The sequence below is a fragment of the Dipodomys merriami genome, unplaced genomic scaffold, assembly GCF_024711535.1.
Source record: "Dipodomys merriami isolate MVZ:Mamm:240054 unplaced genomic scaffold, mDipMer1.0.p SCAF_384, whole genome shotgun sequence".
In the NCBI taxonomy this organism is placed as follows: Eukaryota; Metazoa; Chordata; class Mammalia; order Rodentia; family Heteromyidae; genus Dipodomys; species Dipodomys merriami.
The window spans coordinates 232,657-258,963 of NW_027205426.1; the positions used below are offsets into that span (position 1 = coordinate 232,657).

The 26,307-nt window shown below is 51.6% G+C and overlaps 1 protein-coding gene across 3 annotated transcripts in view; it reads left to right on the forward strand.

Annotated features, from left to right (window-relative positions):
• LOC138805062 (transcription factor ETV6) overlaps nt 1-26,307 on the forward strand; it is a 101,782-nt gene that overhangs the window by 12,000 nt on the left and 63,475 nt on the right. The window contains exon 1 of one of the 3 annotated variants that reach the window (XM_069989613.1): nt 6,751-6,774. The exons of 1 other annotated variant lie outside the window; for it this stretch is intronic. In XM_069989613.1, the coding sequence (XP_069845714.1) occupies nt 6,766-6,774 (9 nt within the window). In that variant the 5' untranslated portion in view covers nt 6,751-6,765. Of the gene's footprint in view, nt 1-6,750; nt 6,775-15,015; nt 15,058-26,307 lie in introns of those variants that run through there. One more of the 3 variants, XM_069989614.1, reaches the window with a different exon arrangement.

The following is a 26,307-nucleotide window of genomic DNA, read 5'->3' on the forward strand; positions in this document are numbered from 1 at the left end:
ATGTACTGCATGCTCATGGGAGAGTATGTTATAGAAATTATAGCCAAATTGTTCTCTAGCGTAGAGGGAAGGTTTGCACAGAACCCAGCCTTATTGAGGCAAGGCGGTATTATGTAGAGATGTAAAATGCGTCTCCTTGGAGGGCTGTCTTCCTGATAGACTATAAACGGATTCAACAGCAAGCCAGGGGCTGTTAACAAGCTGTTTCCAAGAATGTCTCCTGGTCTGGTCTGAAAAGGTAATATGTACGTATTGCAGTGATGAAGTAGTTTACTTGGAGAGTTGGTGCTGGTCGTGTGTGTGTGTGTGTGTGTGTGTGTGTGTGTGTGTGTGTGTGTGTGCGTGCGCACGCGCGCACACGCGCGCGCACAAACGTGCACATGTGCACGCATGCATCCATGTGTCCAATGCTGAGTGGATTGAGAAGACAATTTAGAACGTTTATTTGTTCCTGTGTTAGTACTGGAGCTCTAGACTGGGCAGTGTTGATGCTTGTCATGGAGCGGGGGGGTGCACATGTGTGTGCATCTGTCCTTGTGTCTGTCTGTGTGTCCAGTGCTGAGTGGAGTGAAAAGGTCATTTTAGAATGTTGCTTATTTGTTCCCGTGTTGGTGTCTGTGCTCTGGACTGGGCAATTTTCAGCTGTTTTTTAAAATGGCTTCAATAGAGGGGAACTTGGTCAGCCATGGGGTACGTGTCCGGCGAAGTGCATGAAGCCATTTCCTTATACCCTGTGTATACAGCGGCTGCTTGTAGCATTCATGCCATAGAAGATTTGTATAATCAGCTAGCAGGCGCTGCCTCCATCATCAGAGCAGTATTAGAGTTCTCAAGTTCAGCAAGGCTGGTATTGAACTTGTTTTCACGTTCAGGTGATGTAACTGGAGACTGGTTTATTGCTCCTGTCAGTGCTGCGCCTTTAGCAGAGAGAACTTTGTTACTAGGGTGTCATGCTTCTGACTACTTCAGCAGCTGCTGTGAAGAACAGGTGTCTCTCCTAATCCTTGGACTGGATGAGTTTGCTGGCCCGGCTGGGCCTTCATTTCTTTATTGTCTGTCCCACATTAGGCAGGGAAGGATTACTGTGAGAGGGGACCACAGCTTGTCTTGGTGGCGGTTGCTGGGACAGGAATCTGAGGAGAGTAAATAAAACTGCCGGGAGGAAGAGGAGTAAATGAAGAGTTCTGTGGGTCTTCAAAGGCTGACCTAAAGGCAGGGCTGGCTCAGAAGCCAGCCAGGGATGAAGGTAGTGAAAGAGGTCCTTCCACAGTCGTTGGCACTCTACCAGCTGGATAATTAAATGTTGATTCTTCTTTTTTTGGGTGGGGGGGGCGGGGGTTGTTGGTCCTGAGATTTGAACACAGGATCTCATGCTTGCTAGGCAGGCACTCTACTACCTGAGCCACGCCGGTCTTGAAGACCATTTCCTAAGCCTTTCCTGTGGCTGCCATTGTGTTCAGGGGCGGTGCAGGAGAATGGGGTTACAATGACAAGTGAGACATAACCAGGAGAGGCCTGGTATTTTCCATCCAACTGGATGCTCTTGGGCCTTCCACACGAGCCCAGAGGCTCATTTCTCCAGGTTCTTGTTGATTGCTGCTAGGACTATCCAATGTTCTACATGGAAAGATTCAACTTCCAGAACCCAGCCAAGGGGTCTTTTACAGTTTTCCCCAAACTGCCCACCTGCTCGGGGCTCTGTCTTCCAATCTTACACGGTAACTGCCCGCTCTCTGCTGCCCTTGACCTGACCTCAGCTGCAGGTGGTTGGTGAGGCTGTGGGTCCTCCCCCCCCCCCCCCCCAGCTTCTCCTGGCAGAGGTCTGTCTGAAGGTTCCAGCAAGGATGCACTGTACAGCATGCCAGGAGCTGTCGGGGGTCCCAATCTTGATCACTCAGGGAGCATGTGTAAGTGTGAAGTCACACTCATGAAGCTCCCAAGGTGGAGATGGCCACCGTGAGTGTATCCTGTGAGGAACACTGACTGTATGGCTCCCTCCCAGTGTGATCATCTTTGTTCCCTCAGGTCCTTACCCAAAGGGACCTGAGGGCCCAGCGGTCGTGAGCCCCATCTTGTCTCGAGGTGAGTTATCCTCGGAGTTCTAGCAACAAAGCTTAGAATCTCTGCTACTCTATGATAGTTTTCCAGAATTTTATTTTTATTTATTTATTTTTTTGAGTCAGGTCGTAGGGCCTGAACTCTGAGCCTGGGCGCTGTCCCTCAGCTCTTCAGCTCAAGGCTAGCGCTCTACCATTTGAGCCACAGCACCACTTCTGCCTTTTTTCTTTTTGCTTATGTAGTGCTGAGGAATCGAACCCAGGGCCTCATGCATACAAGGCAAGCGCTCTACCACTGAGCCACCTTCCCAGCCCTCCAGAATTATTTTCATCCGAAGTTGCTTAAAAGTTGTTCTTAAAACTTCAGGACTACCCACTCCCCTCCTTTTTCTTGTTCTGCATCCTGGGGCTTGAACTCGGGTCCTATGTACTGTCCCTGAGCTCTTGTGCTCAAGGCTGGCCTTCTAGCCCTCGAGCCACAGGACCACTTCTGGCTTTTTGTTGAAGATAAAGAGTCTCACAGACTTTTCTGCTCAGGTTGGCTTTGAGCCGTTATCCTCAGATCTCAGCCCCCTGAGTTTAGGCAGGAGCCACTGGCACCTGTGATCTCCTTTGTAGGAGAATTATGGGGGTCCTAGTATCTACACACAGGTACAGGCACAGACACGTACATAACGCTTCCATAGTGGGGCTCCCTCTCCCAGACTTTGCTTTAACTCCCACACCAATCCATACCCAGGCAGTTCAGGACACCAGCCATGGAAACAAATGGTGGTGAGGTTCTTTTGGCCAAGGCCTGCAGCTGCCAGTCTCCAAGCTTGTCTTACAAGTGGTTTGGGAAGAAGCTGTGGGAGAGAGAAGGGACAGGGGTGAACCTCTGCTTTTCTCTCCTCGCCACCCCCCCCTTTCGTTTTTGGCCCCGACTCTGCTGCTGCTTGTGCAAGAGGATAATTACCCACGATGCAATTCCCAGGCTCACTGCTCTTCCTCTGCCTCTATCTCCTGTGGTGCAAACTTCCTTTCTTCTTCCTCTATTATTAGCTTTACCATTCAGTCCCCGCTCTCCCTTGTCCTCTCCTTCCAGCCTTCTACCTTAAGGAGGTTCATTTCTTCATTAATAACCAAATCTTTTCTGTTTCTCCTTCATCTCATTGTGCATTCATTGGTATTTTGCAAATAGGAACCCCTGCCCTCCGGCATGCCCTGCCTGGCCTCCAAACCTTCTCAGCACAATGAATAGACTGAAGGGAGGTCTTGAGAAGAGGCCTGGCTCACCACCAGCTCTTATTCTGGCTGAAATCACCCACTTCTCCACATCTGTCCCTAGACCTGTCTCTTCTCAGATCACTTTGTTGCCGGGTTCGGCTTGTTCCTTTTGTAGGTTCATGGTTTTATTTAAGTACTCCTTCCCTGGATGGAATTATCTGGCGCTGCTGCCCACTAGAGATTATTGTATGTTTTGGTCAGCTGGATTCTAAATGGGTACAATCATGGCATTGGGTAACCAGTATGTCCTTCTGAAAGGAGACTTTTGGTAACTTTTATTATTATGACTCAATTTATAATCAATGAGGAGGAGGAGTTGATTTGATTTTTATACAGTGCAGGTCATGTCTTTGTAATCAAGATAGCTTTCCCTTGTTTGGAGTGAGAAATCCCATTTAAGTGCACGAGTGTTCCAAATAGTGGCCTTAGAGATGAATTGTTGCCGAAATTGAAACAACTGCTAATTAATGTCTGCTGTTAGGGCTTTAATGTTTATGATGTGTTTCAGTGTGGTGTTGGCCGTTTTCTCACTTTGCCGCAGTTTATTACGGGGTACCGGGCTGTAGTTAAGTAGTAGAAATGGACTCCTCTTAGCCAGGGTGTCCTGTTCACACGTCGGCAGCGTGTCATCTGATGCTGTTGCTGCTTGTTTGCCATATGTCCTACACACAGCACACTGCCGGGCGGGCGGGGGTGGGGGGGAGTAGATGGAAGGGGAGTGCAAAGCAGCTACTTGGGTTCTGCTGTTCGGCAGCACAGCACCATTTTAGGAACAGAGGGAGCGTTGTCCCTACCCTCCGACAAACAATGGGAGAAGAGCCCAGGAGAGGCTTTGAGGGTCAGTTTTGGGACCTAAACCAGGCAGACATACTCATTCTCTCTTGTAAATGAGAAGCACCTCTTACTAACTTTAACAGGACTTAGTGAGGAGATGAAATACTATTATCCCACCTACCACACGACATTTCTGAAGGCATAACGCTTTGAAATTCGCCTTTTAGGACGTTTAAACACTCTCCTCTGTGCAGTGATCATTTACAATAAAGAACCGTAGCATTTTATTAAAGCCACGTGTAAGAATTGTGGAGGCAAAGGTGAGCGATCGGGATTACGTGTAGTTACTGCCTTTTCTTACCTGTCTTGCTGGAGTAAGCAAAAACACGACTGCTTGGTAGCTTTTAGGGTTCCCTCCCCTCCCCACCCCCCATTTTCAGGGCAGTGGGGTGGGGGCAGGTGTTGAGTCACCTAGCCTCCCTAGCAATTCAAGGACAATGAAGACTCAGACCTGGGAATCTAGTGGGCTCTGTTCCCTGCCCGGGAAGCTGGAGTTCCAGTTTGACGGCTTCTGGGAGCCTCAGTCTTCCCAGCTAGGGTTTGCTGTGCAGTGCTCTCAGCCTTCCAGTGGGGAAGGACTCACACGTGGCATCCTGATGTGTGCCCAGCCCATGCTGACTGCTGGGCTCCTGTAATTCCAGGGGTAGTAACTGGGTTTCCCAAGGCCTGGGTAGCTCAGCAAAGGGCTCAGGACCCATTGTGTTTTGGGGGGTTGTTTTGTGTTTTGTGTTTTTTTTTGTTTTTATTTTTGTTGGTCATGGGGTGTGAACCCTGGGCCTGGGTGTGCTGTCTCTCAGCTCTTCAGCTCAAGGCTGGTGCTCTACCACTTGAGCCACAGCACCACTTCTGGTTTTCTGGTGGTTCATTGGAGATTAAGAGTCTCACAGCTTTGAACTGTGATCCTCAGATCTCATCCTCCTGAGTAGCTCGGATTACAGGTATGAGCCACCAGTGCCTGGCAACCCACTGTTTTTTGCTGGTTAGAAGCACAACTCCAGGCCTTCTACTGGCCGGTGTATCTGTTTTTGACTCAGAAGTTAGTTTTAATTAAGGCTGTATTTTCTTCCTTTCTCTCTCTCTCTCTCTCTCTCTCTCTCTCTCTCTCTCTCTCTCTCTCTCTCTCTCTCTCTTGCTCACTTGTTCTCCTTTCTTCCTTTCCTTCCTTCTTCCTTCCTTCCTTCCTTTTCTTTCTTTCTTTCTTTCTTTCTTTCTTTCTTTCTTTCTTTCTTTCTTTCTTTCTTTCTTTCTTTCTTTCTCTCGTTGTTGCTATTGTTGTTGGTTTGTGGGGTTTGAACTCAGGGCCTGGGCGCTGTCCCTGAGCTCTTTTTGCTCAAGGCTAGTGTTCTACCACTTGAGCCACAGCTCCACTTCCGGTTTTCTTGTGGTTCACTGGAGATGAGACTCTCACAGACTCTCCTGCCCAGGCTGGCTTTGAACCACAATCCTCAGATCTCAGCCTCCTGAAGTAACTAGGATTACAGGCGAGAGTTACTAGCACCCAGCTTTTTTTTTTTTTTTTAGAATGTTTTATTCTTGGCATCATCATAGGGCTTGGTATCTAGAAGTCTAGAATTTTTAAGGCCATATTTCTAAAATGGCAGATTACTTCAAATCACATGACTCTTAGGAGTGAGCTGAATGAATCTATTTGCTGTTCCGTTGGTGTTTATTGGTCACGGAAAGTACACCACCAGTCAGCAGGTCCTGAACTGCTTCATGTGTGAATCTGACTTTTTTTTTTTAATCTTCAAAAAGAGTTAAGAAGCTGGGTGCTGATGGCTCATGCCTGTCATCATAGCTATTCGGGAGGCTGAGATGTGAGGGTCACTGTTTGAAGCCAGCCTGGGCAGGAAAGTCCATGAGACTCTTATCACCAATGAACTCCTCAAAACAGCCAGACGTAGTGCTATAGCTCAAGGGACAGAGCATTAGCCTTGAGTACAAAGAGGCTCAGGGATAACGCCCAGGTCCTGAGTTCAAGCCCCAGGGCTGGGGGGAAAAAGGTTAAGAAAGCAAGTAGGAAATAACACAAAGATACTTCCCTGCCTCACTCCCTGCAGCCCTGGGACTCCATTAGGGGTGAAGTTCTGACACCCCAACTATCTTGTTCCTTCTGTTGAAGTGATGCGATCGTGAGGTTTTTAATTTTCTAGTACACTCTGACTATGGGAAGAGCCAACTCCCAATCCAACCACGTTGCCCCTGAGATCTTATTAAACAGCAAATGCCCTGAACACCAGGATGTGAAAATGCTTAGATGAGCTCTAAGCATTTCATCCTCCAAATAAAACCTTATCTGCTCGCACTTAGATTGTTCAAAGGCAGATGGTAGGCACTTGAAGCAGAGAGACAAGCTGGCAAAAGGAAAAATAAACCCCACAAATATCTATACACCAAGGTGATCTACACTCTTTCCACACTCCCTTCCAACTTCGTTCACATGACAGCATGGCAGTTAAGTAGCTGGGAACGCTCACTCACTCTGAGAAGGGGATGAGTCCAGGCTCCCGTGTGCTTTGGTGCTGCCCATCCAAGCATAGCACGGAGGGCCCTGGAGCCACGCTGCCCGTCTGCCTTGTTGACATCTCGCCACTCCCCACCCACATCTATGTTGGAGGTAGGGGCCCGCCGGCGTTTGCTTATTGCCTAGTAATCTGGTCCATGAAAATGAGGCACCCAGGAGCAAAACTGACCCGTCCACCAGCCATGGGGAAAACCTGCAGTCCCTTGGCCTCTTCTTCCTTCCCAAGCTAAGAAATCTGGTGCTTCTCCTAGCCTTGAACTTGAACCTGGCTTGTAGAAGGAAGGGGGGGAGTTCTTGTATCTGTTCCCTCGGCAGGTGGTGTGCAGAGCTGGAGCTGGTGATGCCAGGCTGGCAAGCAGGGGAGGGGTGCCAGTCCAGACTGGCTAAGGGGCAGCTCTGGAACGGGGGGGGGGTTGGGGGGCAGTGTAAGACAAGCTGACTTTTAAGAGGTCTGTGTTGAAGTGGGTTGAGGGAGGTCAGCCTGCCACACACAACCACAGCCAAGAGGTCTTAAGTCTCAAAACTGAAATCACCACCAGCCCAGGCAGGTTGTAGAAGGGAAGAGTCTAGATGCAAAAAGACAGTAGAATCCGGTCTACCACTTGGACTCTGGTCATGCAGAGCGCACGTGAAGTGTTCTTGAGCAGTCATGAGAAGAAGAATGTGCGAGATGGAAGAATTCATTTCTTCAGAACTCTGTCCTCTGCCCCCCACCCCCACCCCAGGTCCTGCAAATGTCACAGTTCTAGTCGTCCCAAACATGTCAGTTTATGTCTCCGTAAGAGAGCTTGTCTGTCTTGCTCCTGGGCTCCTTCTCCATTGCTTGCTTGCTTGCTTGCACAGAGGTCCCCTGTTTGATCCTGGCCAGGTATTGCTGACCACTGCTCTCAGAATGGCTGTTTTTCCCCTCAAGCCCTGCCAACCCTCCATCCTGGAGTCTCCAGACTGGCTTTGGGGGTGACTCTTGGCTGTTAGGAGTGAAGTTTGGCTATAAAACAGAGAGAGAATGGAGTTTGCTGGAAGCAGGTGTTCCATTGCTTTGCCAGTGCAGATCCATCCCAGAGAACTGTTCTGTCCACCTTTCTCTAGAAGGTACCAAATGTGGTGCACACCCGACCCATGAGCTGGCTCTCACCTTGGGGACGAGCAGGCCAGCCCGGCAGTCACCATCAGAGCAGTGTCCACATCATTACCTTCCTTTCCTTCTGGCCTTAAGTGCTTGCTGGTGAGTTCCGTGGGCCACGGGCCAAAGCATTATAGAGACTGAGGTGTTCAGATGGGTGTGGAGGATGAGGGGAGGCAGGAATTCTGGGCCAGCGACCTAGTTGGAACATACCAAAAGGCCCTCCTCATGCTGCCTTTGAGGGCTTAATCATCAGAGAGGGTGCGGCAAGGGTGAACAGAAAACAGCCCAGCATGGCTGCCCGTCTGCGACCCCGTGCTACTGCGCAGTGTGGTGCGGGGCCCGAGGGAATTTTTAGGTTTGTTTTTGGTGTTTTCCCCACAATGACCCAGTTGTGCAATCCTGCGTTAGAGAGCCAGCTGCTTCCTGCTCTGCTTTTCCAGGCAGCACCGTCTCCTGGAGATGGCGGGGTGAGAGGAAGCTCTGTGCCCCTCAACACCACTGGCGCTCAAGAGGCCAGCACTGTCTACACCAACCAAATTCCTGCTTCCCTGAGGGAGAGAGAGGAATGTGGTGGGACAAAAGTCGGGTCCCCACACAGACACACACTGGTGACAGGAGAATCGTGCCATGTCCTGGCCTGTTGCCCTCCAGAGTGGGCTGTGTTGTTCCTGTGTTTTTGTGTTGTGCACATTTTTGTAAATAGTTGTAGACCTAGCAGTAGCCACAGGAGGGTCCCCCCCAGGACAAGGGGCACAATTTGTCTCTATAGAAAGACTTTTTTTTTATTGTTGTTGTTAGTCATGGGACTTGAATTCTGGGCCTGGGCGCTGCCCCTGCGCTCTTCAAGGCTAGTGCTCTACCACTTGAGCCACAGCACCATTTCCGGTTTTCTAGTGGTTTATTGGAGATAAGAGTCTCATGGATTTTCCTGCCTGGGCTGGCTTTGAACCATGATCCTCAGATCTCAGCCTCCCGAGGAGCTAGGATTATAGGCGTAAGCCACTGGCACTCGGCTTAAAAAGACATTCTTTGAGTCCCAAACACCTGGCATCTGCAGATACTTGGTCTCACAGAGACTGGAATTGAGGAAAAACCATGGGTGACCAGGATGTGAGGGGCCTAGGACTCTGAAAATACTCAAGTATACTTAACACCTTACATACAGGTTCTGAACATCCATGGTAAAACAAGGCCACATGGAGCAGCCAGTGATGTTCCAGAAATCACCACTCACCCAGACCCCGCGTTGTCCCAGAAACCCCCACTACCCACCAAAACCAGACCTTACTTCATGCTGGCCATCCCATGCTACTGTGCTTGAACCCCTTCCCCCAGTGCAGCCCAAGTTCAACTGAGGACAGTCTGCCTTTCAACGCATCTCCAGATGGCACCTTGGTGCTTCAGGTGAACACACTAGCTGTTAACCTTGCTGGTTTGGGGAGCAGGTGTCCACAAGCAAGGGCAGATCGTGCAGTGGCCTGAACACATGTCCCCAGCAATCACCTGGACAGAATGAGGACTTCCACATCCACTGAGCTATGAGTGAGTGTGTGGGATTTGATTGGAACTCTTGGTAGAAAGTCTGAATAAGGCAGGCTTCCCATACCATTCCTGGGTCTCAGAATTATCCAGAAAACGTCTTTTGAGGACCATGTAGGGAGCACATGTTGTACTCTGGAGTACAGAGAAAAAGAAGGCAAACAAATAAAAAAAGAGTCCTGGAAATCCTTCGTTCTAGTCACTGGAACTATTGTATATCAGGAATGTGGGCATCTCTCTTGCACTCCTGTTAAACTTATTCTGTGTCTTTCTAGAGCTGGCTGGCACATAGGAACTGTGAATTTTAAAATTATAAGTGGATTCTCACTCTACCCCACCCCCCCCGCCCCCCCATCACTAGAAAAAACTAAGGAGACGCTATGGAGACCTAGACATGGTTAAATGAAAGAATACTATGAAGAAAATGGTGCTCTTATCTCACACCAGTCTCTGGCCTCTGCTCATGCCCCTCCTCATTAGCACAGCCCTGGCCCAGGCGATGGATGCAACGCTAAAGGGGTTGCCAGTCACCGGTGGCTCATGCCTGTCATCCCAGCTACTCAGGAGGCTTTCAGTTCAAAGTCAGCCCGGGCAGGAAAGTCTGTGAGACTCTTATCTCCCATGAACCACCAGAAAACCAGAAGTGGCGCTGTGGCTCAAGCGGTAGAGTGCCAGCCTTGAGCTCAAGAGCTGAGGGACAGCGCCAGGCCCTGAGTTCATGACCCACAACGAACAAAAAAAGGAAAAAGGTGAATATGGGCCTGAGCTCAAGGGAGCTGGTGAGATAGGAAGTCTGCAATTAGCCATCCCAGGTGTTAACAAAAATCATTTGAGTGTAGGGTCAGCTCCTGCCCACTGAGTGTGAGCGTGTAGAGTCTAGCACCGTCTGAGTGTGTGGAAGAAGGGGCCAGTGCTCTTTGGAGAAGGTCATGTCTTCTTGAAGGATTGGTTTTTCCCTTTTCCCCCTCTTGGGCTCTTTGTGGTAGTTTGGAAAGAAACAGCCGCTGTGACCAGCCGTGTAGAGCCCTGGGGAACATGACCTCGGCTTGGTGAAGGAAAGGATGATGGCATCTTGAGGAAGAGTGTGCCTTTGCCTTCTTTGGCAGGCTTGTAAGTTCCCTCCTTTCCTTCCCTGTTTCCTGCAGCCATTCTTCCCTGGCCTGCCTGGAAGTTCACCACAGAGCGTGTTAACTGATTGTCCTGCGCTGTGAAAAAGCACTTTTCAAAATGGGCCATTCACAGTGCCTTACTGCATCTATTGTCCCTCTCTTCTTTCTTTACATAACAAAATGGCACTTTTAGGAAGCTTGTCATATTTGTGTCTTCACTGATCCTGTATCAGAACCAGAGTAAAGGTTTTTGCTTTCCAACTCACCTTTCGAGGCTCCTTGGGTGGTCTCTGGGCTCTAGGAGGGGTGGCCCTCTTTCTTACATCTTGCTTGCCTCACAGCTTCACTGTGCTGTTCTCAAGTTCAGACATCTCTCGGTCGTCATTATTCGTTTAGCATCACAGCGTCTCTGGGCTTGTGCTGGGGAGAAGGCCTCATTGTCGCCGTTCTCAGTAACTTTGGGACACCAGCCCGACAGCTCTCTGCTCTGAGGGCACTTGGACCTCCGGGAGCTGAGAAGATGCGGCCAGGGAGGGGTTCCATCTTTCCTACCGCTCTCTTTGAGCTCACAGAGTGATGATCCAAAAGGCAGAACTGCGTTCACCACTGACCCCTCCTGAGTTAGCTTGAAAACAGCAGGGATATGAAAAGATGCGTATGCGCCCACGGGGCAGTTCCATTGCTAGATTATCTGTAAACCACAAATACATTGATCACCCCCCAAACCACGAGCCCTTTATTTCTAGCTGTGAGGCTGGACCCCTTGCCCATCGGGAGTCTACGTGGCTCTCGAGCTGTCCATGGTAAATGAATTGTCACCCTTTCTGGCTTGCGGATTGTTTTACTCTTGCCTGAGTATGTCTCCTGCTTTCTGCCTTATGTTGAGTGGCCTACACAGCCCCATCTTTTTCTTTTCTTTCTTTTCTTTTTTTTTGGGGAGGGGGTCCAGTCGTGGGGCCTGAACTCTGGTCCTGGGCGCTGTCCCTCAGCTCTTCAGCTCAAGGCTAGCGCTCTACCACTTGAGCCACAGCGCCACTTCCAGCCTTTTTTCTTTTTTGCTTATGTGGTGCTGAGGAATCGAACCCAGGGCCTCATGCGTGCAAGGCAAGCGCTGTACCACTGAGCCACCTTCCCAGCCCCTCAGCCCCATCTTTTCTTTCTCTTGCCATATGCAAACGATTGGTGTTCTGTGGCTGTAGACAAGCATTTCCAGGATTAAAGTTACCTGTTTGCACCTCTCAGAAGATTCCATGTCCCATTCTGCTGGAACTCTTGGTATTTTGTTGTCATATATCATAAACCACAAATAATGAGCCCATGCATTCTGTCTTGCAGTACTGAGCCATGCTTCCAGCGCTATTCCCTGCTGGCAATTTTTGAGATAGCGTCTGTCTTCCTGCCTGAATAGTTTACCTGTGTTAGGAATAGCCAGAATTACAGGCATGCCCTACAGTGACCAGCTCCGCATTGAGAGGGAGGCTTGATTTTCTGTCCAGTCTGGATTAGAACCATCTCAGCCGAAAACAAGGAAGGAAAGGAAGAGAACTCAACCATCTCAGCCTCCCAGTGTGAGCCACCGGTACCTGTCTGGTTTTGTTCATGATAGATGCACACCAGACTGGGGCACTTTCTCATTCATGTGTGACTTCCGAGGGCCAGGACTGGAAGGAGAGAGAGGAGGGCAGTCCTGTCTCAGGACTGTGTTTCGGGTCTGCTACTTTGTGACTTTTGTACCTCAAGGAACTGAGAGCACACTGGAAGGCTGAGTTTTTGTTTGTTTTTTGTGTTTTTTGTCGGTTATGGGGCTTGAACTCTGGGACTGGGCACTGTCCCTCAGCTCTTCAGCTCAAGGTGAGTGCTCTACCACTTGAGCCACAGTGCCACTTCCTGTTTTCTGAGTGGTTTACTGGAGATAAGACTCTCACTGACTTTCTTGCCCAGGCTGGCTTTGAACCTTGATTCCCAGATCTCAGCCTCCTGAGTAGCTAGGATGACAGGCGTGAGCCACCAGCACCCGGAGGAAACCTGAGTTTTGAGTTTGCTTTCCTAGAAATGTCACCAGACTACACACTCGGGAGCAGATTTCCCCAGGGCAGTTTAATAAGTTGCTGGTACTTTTTTCCTTCTGTCCCTTTCCTCTCACACGATTCCATCTTGCCACATGCCCTCCGCAAAATTGCCTCCACGCTCTTCTGTTCACCTAGACAGTGTGGTGTAAAGCCAGTTGGTGGCTCCGTGGATGTGTACTGCCACCTGGACAGAGAGACCTTGGCCAGAGTGATTCAGGGTGAAAAAATGTATCCAGTTAGTGTTTTGACTTTCAATACAGGCAGGATTGCCATAGGAACTAGTGTACACCTGAAAGTTCTCCAGTCATCATAAAGGAGATTCCTACTTACACATACATCTTCACTCTTACAACCTGTGACCTCTCATCTGGTGTCCGGAGGGTCTCTGGGTCTTATTTAGATTGTTTGCTCACGGCTGGTGTCTACCACTTGGTCTGTGCCTCCAGCATGGCTTTTGCTGCTTAATTAGAGGTGAAATCTGACTTTTCTGCTAGGCTGGCTGCGACTTGAAGTCCTCCAAGTCTCTGCTCCCTTAGTGGCTAGGATTACAGATGTGAGCTACTTTTGTCTAGCTCTCGTGACTCTTTAAATATTTTGTCTCTAGGTGAAAATTAGGAAGTGGGAAACACATGTATAGACACTGAGAAAGTGTGTGCACGGTGCATGTTTTTGTGTGCACGTTGAATGTGTATGTGGACAGTGTGCACAGACAGGAGCAGGTGACCTGTCAACTCTGATCGCCACGAAGTAGCAGATGACAGTCCATCCCTGCTTCATCTCCTCCCTCATGAAGACACCCAGGTGTCATGGTCGTCTCACTGGTCGATGGTTGTGGCTTTTGCTTGTCCTTCACTAAGGGCAGAATGTGAATCTGGGTATCAGAGAGCTGTCATGACTGCCTTTCTCAGACATAGCTAGCTGCAGATGGGGGGATCCCCAGGGAGGATTGTGCAGATGAGGGCACCCAGTGGGGAGGACCATGTAGACAGGGGATCCCATGGGGACATGGGGAGGACCATACAGTCAGAGGATCCTGTGAGGAGGGGGATCCTGTGTGGAGGACAACGCAGGTGGGGGCAGCCCATGGGAAGGGCCATGCGGATGGAGGATCCCATGGGGAGGACCATGCAGATGAGGATCCTATGGGGAGGACTGTGTGGATGGAGGGTCCAATGGGGGAGGATCGTGAGGATATGGGGATCCTGTGGGGAGCACCGTGAGGATGGAGAACTGTAACCTGCGATGCCTGCTATAACATACAGTCTAGCAGGGTGCAGGCTGGCAGGGGAGGTGGTGGGAGGCAGTGAGCCCCTAGTGTTTGGGGAGAGGGGGGCAGTGGTGTGTTGATAACCCCGCGCCTATCCTGTGACTGTCATCGGGATCTGCACTGTGTTGTGCTGGCCTCTCGCCCTGCCACGTCACTGCACCTGGGCAGCGATGTGCGTCAGCTCTGAAACTTAGACATGCGGAAGTTGGCTAAAATCTGTCAAAGGATCCCAAGCCGTGTGGGAGATTTGGTCCTGTGCATTTCCTTTTTTTTGGGGGGGGGTCCGGTCGTGGGGCCTGAACTCTGGGCCTGGGTGCTGTCCCTCAGCTCTTCAGCTCAAGGCTAGCGCTCTACCACTTGAGCCACAGCGCCACTTCCGGCTTTTTTCTTTTTGCTTACGTGGTGCTGGAGAATCGAACCCAGGGCCTCAGGCATGCAAGGCAAGCGCTCTACCACTGAGCCACCTTCCCAGCCCCGGTCCTGTGCATTTCCTGTCACCCAACTGGAGGTGTAATGCTCCCAAATCCAGACGGGACCCACGGGACTCACGGAGTCACCGTGAGAGCAACAGATTCTAATGGATGGCGCTGGAGGCTTCTCCACCTTCTGTAGTTAGAACTAAGAGAAGGGAGTGGGCCGCTGGCAGGGGTAGACCGGGGATGGAGTAGAGGAGAAAGGGGCTCCAGCCACTGCATAGAAGAGTAGATTCATTCATTGCCGTGGGAACTCGGCCAGGCGTGGGCAGCCGCCGGCCCGGGGCACTCATGGAGGAGGTTGGGCACAGGTTTGCACGTAAGGCAGGGAGAACGCTCTGGTGCACACTGGAGGGAGGACTGGAGGACTGAGAGGCCATCTGTTCCAGGCCCCGATGGATTCTGGGACACGAGGCATGGGCCCCCCATGCCTCCCTTGATGGATTCTGAGACGCAAGGCATCCAATTTTGAGGCACATTCTCCCTCCTCCCCTCCATGCTGTCCCCAGCTGTGGCCTGGTGGGGTATATGTCTACTGTCACACTGCCTCCTCACCTCTCCCCAGAGCAGGAAACCAGGGGTACCTTTGACCCCTGACCCACCCGTGTGTTAGAGGCACCATGTGTTCCATTGACCTTTCCGACCGTTGACCTTCCTTCTCCCAGCATCCACTTGTGGAACGCCATATTTTGAAGACCTTGCAGTTCCTGGTGTCCAGCTCCTTCCCTGGCTGAGGCAGTGCCGTCGGGCTCTAAAAGTCAGCTGACACCAGACATGAACACGAGCACAGATGGTTAGTGCTGCCGGGTCCAACTGACGCCAGGGTGTAGAGGGGTTGGGGTATTGTGTACAGCACTTATCATTCCCTGACAACTATTTGAGTAGTTTGCTGAGTCCTGTCTCCCGCCACTGGGGTACACACTCCAGGAGAGCAGCGGTGCGCATCTCTTCCCTCTGCTGTCTCCAGGCCTCAGGGCCAAGCCTGGAACATGGTCGGCAAAGGCCCCTGAGAGATGTCTGCGTGAGACTTGGTGAGGCGTGTTACACTTCTGTACTTGTCTCATGAGTCAGTGCATGTGCAAAGAGACGACTTGACCAAGTTGTAGGGGAAGCTTGACCATCCAGAGCACTTTAGAACTGCCTGGCGCATAGTAAATGTTCAGATGTTCCCTTTCATTGTAGGGATGAGATATTTGGCTTCTGTACTGATCTGTGAGTAGTTTTTGCATTTTTTTTGGTTGTCATCATAAAGGTGATGGACCTAAGTCAAGTTCTAAGAGTTTCTTGCATTACCTTTTACTTTCGTTCGCCACGTGTCTGCTACGTGATCGGTACTCAGTGCTTGTGGAGGAGGTAGAGAAATTGTGGGTGACATCTCTGCACACATGCACGTGGGCTGGCCTCCAGTCTCTGGACAGTAGGCCGATAATGACTTCTATGATTGGCTGGACATTGCTGGGCAGTGGTGGGCAGTGGCTCATGAACATTATGCCCACCCTAGGACACCACATGGCCGGTCAATGCTTCACTGAGGTCCTTCCCTGACGGCAGGAGCTCCACAGTGGCCGTCAGCATCTGAACAGGCTGGGGGAAGGGAAGGCCAGGGAGAGCACACTCACCCATCCACAGGAAACCATGGGAAAGGTCAAAGGCTCTCACGTTTGAACCTGAGCTGTTTGACTTCTGTGAGCTCACATCCCTTCACTAACATCAGATCATCTCAAAGAACCTCCTTACTCTAAAGTCTCCCAGTTCTCCCGACTCTTGGGGTATGGGTCCCAGAGGAGACACGGGCCAAACGGATTGCAAGAACATTCACGAGAGGAGCTGGAAGATTTCAGCAATCAAACAGAGAATGGCCTCGGAACTGACATTGGAATAGAAGCTTCCTGACCTGAGTGAGCTCGGCCTGAGCTACCTTTCTTCATGACGAGTTTCCAAGCTGGGCATCTGATTGAAGAACTTTTCTCTGAAACTAAGTCCTCAAGGCTCTCCCAAAGGCCTGTGATTTGGCAAGAAGATTGAAACCAGGACAAGGTCCCTCACCCAGTTTGGTGCCCAGAAAGGCCAACTTAACTATGTTGAAAATAACTTGAGAAAAAGAAAATTACAAACAAAACCTCTGGGTATCTTTCTTGCTTGATGAAATACCATAGAACACTATCATTTTTTCCCTCCCATACTTTGGAGATTATCTGTACTATTGAGATCTCCTGTCTTTCTCTGCTCTAGGGGTCCAGTAAGGCTAAGTCACTGCAAGAATGCTATTAAATCAGAAATGTGTGTGTGCATGCATGTGTGTATTAGAGACTGAAGTCTTAGTGTTAAAAAATCCAAAGATGTGTGTTCTTTTATATTTGCAGGAATCCAGAGAGCTGTCCTGCAGGTTGCAGTACAGAGGGGAGGTGGATATGAAGGAGATTTGTGCATTACTGAGCTCTTTCTTGAGTGGTAGAATGGAGCCCTCTCTGGAGGTCAGGAGGATAAAAGAGTGTCATAGGGAGTGGCGCTGTGGCTCAAAGTGGTATAGTGCTTACGTTGAGCTGAAGAGCTGAGGGACAGCGGCCAGGCCCAGAGTTCAAGCCCCATGACTGACTGACCCCCCCCCCCAAAAAATAAAGCCATGTGGACTTTCCCCAGGTGCCGGTGGCTTACGCCTGTAGTCTTAGCTACTCAGGAGGCTGAGATCTGAGGATCAAGGTTCAAAGCCAGCCTGGGCAGGAAAGTCAGTGAGACTCTTATCTCCAGTAAACCACTCAGAAAACAGGAAGTGGAACTGTGGCTCCAGCAGTAGAGCGTTAGCCTTGAGCTGAAGAGCTGAGGGATAGCGCCCAGGCCCAGAGTTCAAGCCCCAGGACCAAAAAAAAGAATATCGTAGGGGCCAGTGCGGCCAGACGCCCAGTGTGCCTCTTCCCTGGTCATAAACCAGAGTATAGGACAGATAGAAGGGCCTTGGACCGCATCTCTTTGTTTGCATAGATGCAGACAGGACAGGGCCTTGCACCTGACACCTTTGCCCCATCAACCTTCTCTGAACTCCTGTTGTCCTTTTAAAGCTATTTCATTCACATTTCTTTTTCTAGCCTCTGTCCAGATCAGCGCAGTCGACAGTTATTAGCACCCGTGCCTTGTCCTCCCTAGGATGTGGCTATTTTTAACTAGCCTGATCTCCTTCTCATGCCTAGCACGCTGCAGCCTTGGAGGTGCACTGTATGCGTCGGCTGTGTTGAAGGACCGGTGTTTAAATGCATTTCGTGAATTTGTTCCCACTATGGGAATCAGGACTCCAGTCATTCCTGCTTAAGGCTAGGAAGAGACTCATCTGGAAGCTGATGTGCAAGGGCTAACACACCGTATTGTGTTTAAAGGAGCAGCTGGAGTGCAGGTAAAGAAGGAGAAACGCTACTTGGTGTAACTATTGAAAGAAGGCGCCCAAAAGAGGAGCAAGGGAAAAGTGGCAAAATACACTAAAAATACAGGGCTTTCAAGGAAAATAATCCTTTTGCTAACCTTTACATTAGTTACTTCCTTATTAGAGTATTTTTTTCCTGATTTAGTCACTGCATTAAAAGATGTATAAATATAGAAGGATAGGAAATAAAAATAATTTAAGCTTTGTAATGTGGATTATAGAAGAAAAGGCTAAGCCAGGCATTGGAGGCTCACACCTGTAATCCTAGCTACTCAAGAGGCTGAGATCTGAGGATCTCAGTTCAAAGCCAGGCTGAGCGGAGATTCTTATCCCGTTAACCATCTGCCTTGGGCAGAAAAGCTCAGAGACAATGTCCAGGTCCTGAGTTCAAGCTATAGTATTGGCACCAAAAATTAATTAATTAAATGGTTAGAGAAGCCCAGGAATTAGAATGGGCTCATTTACCATCTTTAATATAAAACAAACCAAAAGAACATATATGGCCAAACCAGTGTGAATGGTACTAAGAGGTTGCAACTCCCGACCACTGGCCAGTTGACCCTGTAAAGATGTGGGCTCTGAGCTTCTCATCTCCCAGAGGCACTGAGTTCCGGGAAGGGCACGGTACGGGGTAGAAGGCATTTGGGTGATTTCCAGAGCCCACTGGCACTCTGCTTATAGCTTCCCATAGGAGGTGGGTTTCTTCTTCCTTGACTGGGCGGAGCCGGACTGATCGGAGAGCTTCTTGGCTGTGAATTGGGGTTAAGAGTGTGTTCCCACATCCTTTTCAATGTAGGGCTCATGGTAAAGTTTAGGAGGACTTAGATAGTTAACTGCCCTGTCAACTCCTGAACCGTACCTGTGTGGCGTACAGTTTGAAGACAGGGAGCGGGGAGGGGACTCGAGGGGAGGGGAGGGAAGCAGGGGGAGGGGACAGCTTGCACAGGCTTCCTGAGTCACTACCTTTCTGTGTCACCACGTTGAGGTCGGACCACGGAAATGGGAACTAGATCTCTTTCTGTGTGCTGCCCTGTTTCTCCCATCAAGCACATGGCGGCACACAGTAGGTCTGCTGTTTGCTCCTCAAGAACGTGGGCATAGTGAGGGAGAAAGGACATCCGCCCGGTGGAATGCCGGAGAGTGGAGGAAGGGTGGGAGTGAGCACAAGGCCTTTTTTGTCACTCTTCGTCCTTGCTTTCATTGGGAGAATGAATGTGTTAAGAGAGGTGCCACGCGATGCCCGCACCACGGGCTGGTGCTCAGAGGTACCAGTGAAGTTGCTTGGTTTTTGTCTCAGATGACCCTAAAACCCAAGCATTCCTACTTTGCAGATCCTATGGGGGGTGGGGGTCAGGGGGCGGTGGGTGGGGAGGGTATCCGAATCTTTCATTTGTATTCTCTGCCCTGGCCTTCGCGTGTTTTCTGTGCAGCTTTCAATCAGAGTATCTGCGCTGGGAAAAAGGGGGCACCTTTTAGCCGGCTCACCTCCTGTGTTTCCTTGTTCTGCTTTTCTCAGCCGGAGCAGCCAAAACCGAATCTGGATTTCACCTGGTCTGGCCTGCTGTAGTCTGATCTGACGTGAAGCCCCGGCCGTAGGGTACTAACCTATTAACAAGTTCTGACCTATTAATGAAATAGAAGAAAACAAGCGGGCACAAACTTTGCAGCCAGCTTCCAGGAAAATACTTACCTGGGACTCCAGGGTCCCCTCATCATGGGGGGAGACGGAAGTGAGGGTCCCATCTACGCCCCCACCCTTGCACCCCTTACCCAGAGGGTGAGTTCACCTGCCAGGGTCCCAGTGGATGAATAGAGAAATGAAAGCATCTTGGACTTACAGCTTTTCCCACAATACTGGTAAGAAGCCTTGTCATGCAGCCATGGGAAACGCAGCTCCTGATGGTCTTTCTTGATGGCTTCTCCTCCTCCTCTTTGCACGGGGGTCTGAACTCAGGGCTTGCTAGGCAGATGCTTTACCATCTCAACGCCGCACCACTCTTTTTTGCCTTGGTGATTTTTCAGATAAGGTCTGCTTTGGGCCTGGCTTCCTACCTGTAACTCTAGTACACTGGGAGCACGAATATTGTGCCTCCATGATGGGTGCCTGGCATGCCGTCTGAACATTTGGAGGGCCTTGGATTTAAGTGGCAGGAGCTCTTCAGAAGCCAGGGCTCCTCTGCTGGCGTTGGCCAGCCCCTGATGGCTTCAGGCCCTATTTGTGCACACTAAGCATTGGAGGTGATAGTGCCTTTGATTTGTAAGGCAGCTCTTGAAACATTTTCTCTGTGCTTGCGTCGCATCCTGAGGACGGTGGGTGGCTGAGGCTGGGCATGCAGGAGGCCAGAGGCACACAGGGTTAAGTTGCTCAGAGGTTCAAGGGCACAGCAGAGCAGACTCGGTGTCTCTTCTCTAAAAGAGCCGAACTGGATCACATCACAGCTGGTCCGTAATAAAACCTCCTGAAGACAATGCCAGGACCCAGCTTTCCTGTGCCACACAGCCCTGAAGCCTCGTCTAGGCCCACACTGGTTTTCCCATGGCCTTGTGTTTATGCAGAGAAGCAGGGGACAGACAGTTGGGCTGCGCTGTGTGAGCAGGGCAGTGATGTCCTAGGGAATTGGGAAGTTGCCGGGTGGGGGGTGGGAGGGACGGGGGGCGTGCTCCTCCAGGCCTTCCCGGCAGGGGACTGGTCTCTAGAACGCTGTTGTCCTGGCTCTGCTTTCTGGTAGAGCCCACAGTTTACCTTTTGCCTCCTCTAAGTGGAATCTGGGCTGAAACCTTGTCTGTGGGACACCTGAGCTGCGGGTTAGTTTTTCCTGTTTGGGAGCCCTCTGCTTCACAAGGAGCAGTTTGTACCCTCCGGTCGTCCCTTCTGCCAGAGGGCCAGCTCCTGTGGTTTGAAAAAGAAGACGAACCTGTATTTTGTAGAAAAGGCCTATTGTTCCCCGGGCGGGCCTGTGCCCGGTGCCCTGGCCGCCTCTGCCGTCGCTGAAGGAGGATTTGCAGGAAGCACCCCGATGGCTGACTTGTACAGGCACAGGCACTCTGACCTGGGCCCTAGGAGAAAGTAAACAGAAGTGCAGGTTAAAGACTGGTGTGGTTCAAGTGGCAAAGCATCTGCCTACCAAAAGGGGGCCCTGAATTCAAACCTCAGCACCACCAATAAATAAACGTAAGGTGATAGCACTTGTTTTACCATGATTTTTAACTACTGTTTGCATATGCTTCTAGTGAGTGCCCTTGGATGTTAATCCTCTCAGCTCTTCTGCTACAAGTGCACACTGACCTCAGGGCCTTTGCACGAGTTATTTTCACACAGTGCAGAGGTTCCTGCCTTGTTCCTGAATGTATTTCAGGTATACTCTCTCTGTATGTGAGGGACATGAACACTCGTGCTTCCTGTTTATGTCCCTTGCTTCCTTCATAGTACTTGCCTGGACTCTGTTCCTTTTCTGTCGACATCCGGCTAGGACAGTGGTTTTCTCAGCCTTTGTGTTCATTAGACACCGCTTGGAGCCTTTAAAAAAAAAAAACCCAGGGGGGCCCTGTGGGGCAGTGAAATCAGAAGCTCTGGGGAAGAGACGGCATTGGGATCTGGTGGCCTCCTAGTTACCTCCTGGACCAGGCAGGAAGGTTGAGAAGCAGCTGCCCTGCAGTCCAGACGCTCACTGACAAGAGCGCGTGCACGGAGACTGGCTCTGGCTCGTACTGGGGTTTATTTGAAATTCAGGTTCTTGGCCCCGCCCCACACTGCCCTGTCCCACTCTGCTCCTGAGCAAGGTCCCAGTTGAGATGACCTGAGCCAGAACCCACACTGGGGGCCTCAGGGGGCTTGGTGCTGTGGTGCGTGCCTGTATGTAATCCCGGCTTCTCCGGAGGCAGAAATGAGGAAGCTTGTGGTTTGAGGCCAGTCCAGGCAAAGCACTAGTGAGACACCCCCCCCCCCATCTTAACTAGGCGTAGTGGGACACTCCTGTCATTCCAGCCACGCAGGAGCCATAGGTAAGGAGGATTGTGGTCTGAGGCTAACTCTGGGCAGAAGCATGAGACCCTATCTGAAAAGGAACTAAAGCGAAAAGAGAAGGCTGGGAGCATTCTGCAGCTGGTAGAGCACCTGCCTAGCAAGCTCAGGGCCCTGAGTTTAAACTCCATTACTGTTGGTGGGGGCGGGGGGGGGAAGCCAGGGAGGTGGGAGAAGAAGCAGGGGTGCCCAGCCCCAGCCTGGGGCCGCTGTGACCAGGGCTGCTCTTCCCAGGGCTCTGCTCCCAGCTGGAGCCCGGCCAGCCCCAGTCAGCATCTCACAGGCCGGCCTCCACTCTCTAGGCTTTCCAGAGCGATAGCTGACTAATCAGAGATCCCGAGATAATGAATTGCCCAACTCTGCCCATCCCTGCCCTTGCCTTCCACACATAGATTCGATTTAGGGGCCTGCTGAAACCAATTAGCCAATTAAGTAAATAATTCACGAAGACTTCGGATGACCTACTACCACCCGTGTGGCTTCACTCAGGGTCCGTGGGGGCCAAGCACCACAAATGGCAAAGTCACTGTTCATGCTCAGTTATTGGGACAGACACGTAAGTAGTAGATTAAAACCGGAGGCTGCCTTGCCTTGAACTCCGTGCCGGCCAAGGAGGGAGTAAGGCTCACTCCTGGTGGCCACTTTCTCACCATTAAAGCAAAGGTGTGGATGCCACCCTGGGACTGGCCACAGGGAGGGACTCTAAAGCCTGGGCCCTGGAGCCAGAATTAATGGTCAAGGTAAGAGGCCCTGAGGGGTCTGGTAGAAGGGAGGAAAGAAGGAAGGAAGGAAGAATTGGCTGTGGCCCCATCTCATCCCTTCGACGCGCTTTGGGCAGCATGCACTGAGACCTAGGTAGGTCTGCAGTGCGGGCCGGGCAGTCTGTGCCGTCGACACAGACGTGGGACTCTGCTTCCCCGGGGACAACCCTTGCCTGTAGCCCCTTCATGCGTGAGACACCGAGGCCAGCCTGCCTCCCTCACGGCCTTGCACGTGAGGCGCTCCCTCCATGACTCAAGATCCCGCTGGCGGGCATCAGGGCAGTGGTGTCCTTCACTGCCACAAACTCATCACGAACACTCCTTTGGGGCACCAGGTTTGAGAGTCCAACCCAGAGGCGGTGGCGCAGGGGGGGCTGGGGTCCCTCCTTCTGTCTTCATTCCTGCGTCCTCCCAGACACCTCACCAGCACCAGGATTGCGAGCAGCACCGAGGTATCGGCCTTTGCCTCTGGTAAGCATGGGACAGCAAGCGGGGGGCTCTCACCCCCCAAGCAGGAAGCTCAGAGGCCTGGACAGGCAGGGGGGGCGCGTGCACAGATCTGGTGGAAGGCCAGGCGCGGACCATGGCCGGCTTTGGTGGTCACTGAAGGGGAGGAGTTGATAACTGGAGACGCTCAGTGTGTTCAGGACAAGCCTCAGCCTCCCAAAGCCCCTTGGTACAGTTGTCCCCACGCCGGCCTAGGGAGCCACGTTGCACAGCTCTGTGGGGGTAAGAAGTCCCGTCCATGCTGCTCGTGGAGGGGAAGGAACACTGAAAACAAAGGTCTGTGTTCTGTCTTCTGGTCCTCATGAAGTCTGAGATGTAAGTTCTGTGAGCCTCTGTTTCTCTCTGTATAAAGCCTAAAAACCAGTCATAGAGCTGCTTTGTGCAGGTGGTTGTGGAACGGGGCACGTGGTGTCCTTGCGATGCAGGCCTGGCCCGGCCTCCCGTTCTCAGCGAGGGCGGTAGGAGAGGCCAGTCTGGAGCCATGGCTCTCCCAACCCTTCCCCAGCACCCTGAGCTGTGGTCCAGAACCTGAGCACCTTTGAGAGCTGTCACTGAAGGAAGATCTCCGAGGTTACCTCTGCGGAAATTGCAGAATTTGAACATGGTGCTTCTGTTCACCTGGAGCCTGGCGTGGCTGCGCTCGTTGGGAGCAAGGAGAGCAGGGAAAGCTGGAGCCAGCCGGCCAGGGTCGGGTGCACGCTCCTCCCATGGGGAGGAGCTCCTTTGATGAAGTGCTAGTCCTCATCAGAACTGCTCACAAGGAGAGCAAGTGAGGGGTTTTCACTCGGGGAGCTGCAGCTCTAGCAGAGCAGCCTGAGCCTCTGACTGTGTCGACCAGGTGATCAGTGTGGATAATGGAATCACATCAGTGAGCGATCAGCATGTCCACCAGGCAGACACTATCAGGAAGTGACATCTTTTCAGGCTGGCCTTGAACTTGATCTCTCTCAAGCCTCTTGATCTCTGCCATCTTCTGAGTAGCCGGTATTACAGGCGGCAGTCAGTCACTGTGTGTGGTACATCGCAGCTTCCCTTGGCTTGTCTGACTGAGCAGGAAATAAAGTAACAGAAGGTCTGCCCTGCCCAGTGCTCTGGGAAGAGTCAGGGCCAGGAGGCCTCCAGAGGGCCTTCATGTGTGCTACCAAGGATGGGTGAGGCAGAGGAGGATGGTACTCGCTGAGCCTGGAGGAGTGGCATGACGCGTTGACCCAGAAAAGTGTTGGCGACGTTTGTTGAGCTTTGCAGTTTTGCACTGGATGTGTATCTCGGCCGGTGTGTCTGGCTATGTGCCTCACACATGAGCGCCAGCAGCCCCTCCTCTTCTGATAGGTAACATGCGTGTGCATGCCCGCTCCAGGGCTTGAACCCAGAGCCTTGTGTTCTTTCCTGGCTTTCTTGCTCACAGCTGGCACTCAGGTACTTGAACTTCTCCAGTTTGCTTGTTTGGCCGTCAGGCTGGCTTCAAACTACGATCCTCATATCTCAGCCTCCCAAATTTTCTGAGACTCCAGGCGTGAGCCACCTGCTGCTGCCCCAGAGGTGGCTTGGATTCGCATTAGGCCCAGGGCCGGCACAGGATAGTTTTGAATAGAAGTGTAGGTGATCCTCCCACTCCTGGCTTCTCCAGTGTCTTAATTAGGGACTAATGTTTATTAGTCCATTTTACACTGCTGTAACAAAATACCTGAGGCTGGGTGCTTTATAAACAAGAGTTTGGTCTGGCTCACCATTCTGGTGGCTGGAAAGCCCCAACAGCAGGGTATCTGGTGAGGACCATCCCTTCCTACCTGCATTTCCACATGCAGAGAGACAGAGAGAACAGGGCCAGGGCGTGGAGAAGAGGCCAGGGCGTGGGGGGAGTGCGGAGAGGCCTCCCTTTGAGAGGACGTGTGCGCCTGAGACAGCATTCACGCGTGAGGGCAGAACCCATGACCCAGTTACTACCACTAGGCTGTTGGATTTCCACTACCTAGCACCACTCCCCCTGGGGACCCAGCCTTCACACCATGGGGGGGGCAAACAGGGACTGGTTCCCCTGTTCTTCTCTGTCCCGCCCCTACCGGTTTCACCAAGTCACGCCACACCTTTTCTCCAGGAAGAGGCAGGGAACCGTTAAGACCGAAGTTTCTTCTGTTCTCCTGTTTTTGTTTTTGTTGGTTTTATGAGTCTCCTAGTACTTTTCGTGTCACCGGGATTATGGGTGTGAGTGGATTGGCCAGAATTCCCATTTTTTGGTGTGTGCCAGTCCGTCCTTGGGTTTGAACTCGGGGCCTAGGCACTATCCCATACCTGTTTTGCTCAAGGCTATCACTCTACACTTGAGCCACAGCTCCACTTTCAGCTCTTGGGTGGTTTATTATAGATAAGAGTCTCACAGGCTTCCCTGCCCAGGCTGGCTTTGAACCATGATCCTCAAATCTCAGCCTCCAGGGTAGCTAGAAGCCATGGGTGCCCTGCCAGAATTCTAAATTTTAATTGTTCTGAAATGCTCCTGTCTTGCATTGTGCAGCCCCCAAATGAGAAAGGTGCTGAGAAGAACTTGGCATCCAGAGGTTTCTTTGGAGTGGCATTGGCCTTTGAAGCCAAAGATTTGGGTCCCTTCACTGCTGTTTCAGTTGCGGGGATTGCCAGTCTCAGAGGCCGTGTAGATCTCGACAGTTTCCACGGAGTTTGCTCTCTGGCTGGATTCTTCTTCCCCTTCCTCCCTAGGTGGAGACGGTCTGAGCACATTACTTGGGAGGTTGCCTCCCATCCACCCCACTCTCCCCTCACTGCAAGACTCGAATCCCATTTCACCATCCAGTTACAGACTCAGGCCCACTCGACTTGGAGCAACGCGTATAACTCAAGAAAGGTGTGGAGGCAATGAGCTGGACACTGGGCACAGAGGCAGGGAGCCGGAGGCCGAGCACAGAGGCGGGGAGCTGGAGGCCGGGCAATTCAGCCTGGAAGAGTTCTCAGGGGCAGCGTATGTGGCACTGAGCTGGTCTGTTGGAGGAGGCATGAGGACAGGGAAGGCGGAGGGCCTCAGCATGCAGGGGCTGCAGCACTTCCTTAGGAAGCGTTTCCACGTGCTGTGTGTGGGAAGCGACGCGTTCCACAGCCCAGGCTGGAGTGCACACAGCTCACCGGGTAATGGCAGGGGTTACAATGAGGAGACTGCATTGCCATGCCGGCAGGGGGATAATGGGCCCACGTAGGTTCAGGGCTAGGCAGGTGGGCCGTGTGCCTGGGCCGAGATTGTGGGGGACACTGTGCAGTGCAGCAAGAACTTGGGGGACACGGGACTTTGGGGTTTGCAGGTGAGTGGCTAGGCCCCAGGGCCGAGTCACTTGCCCGTAT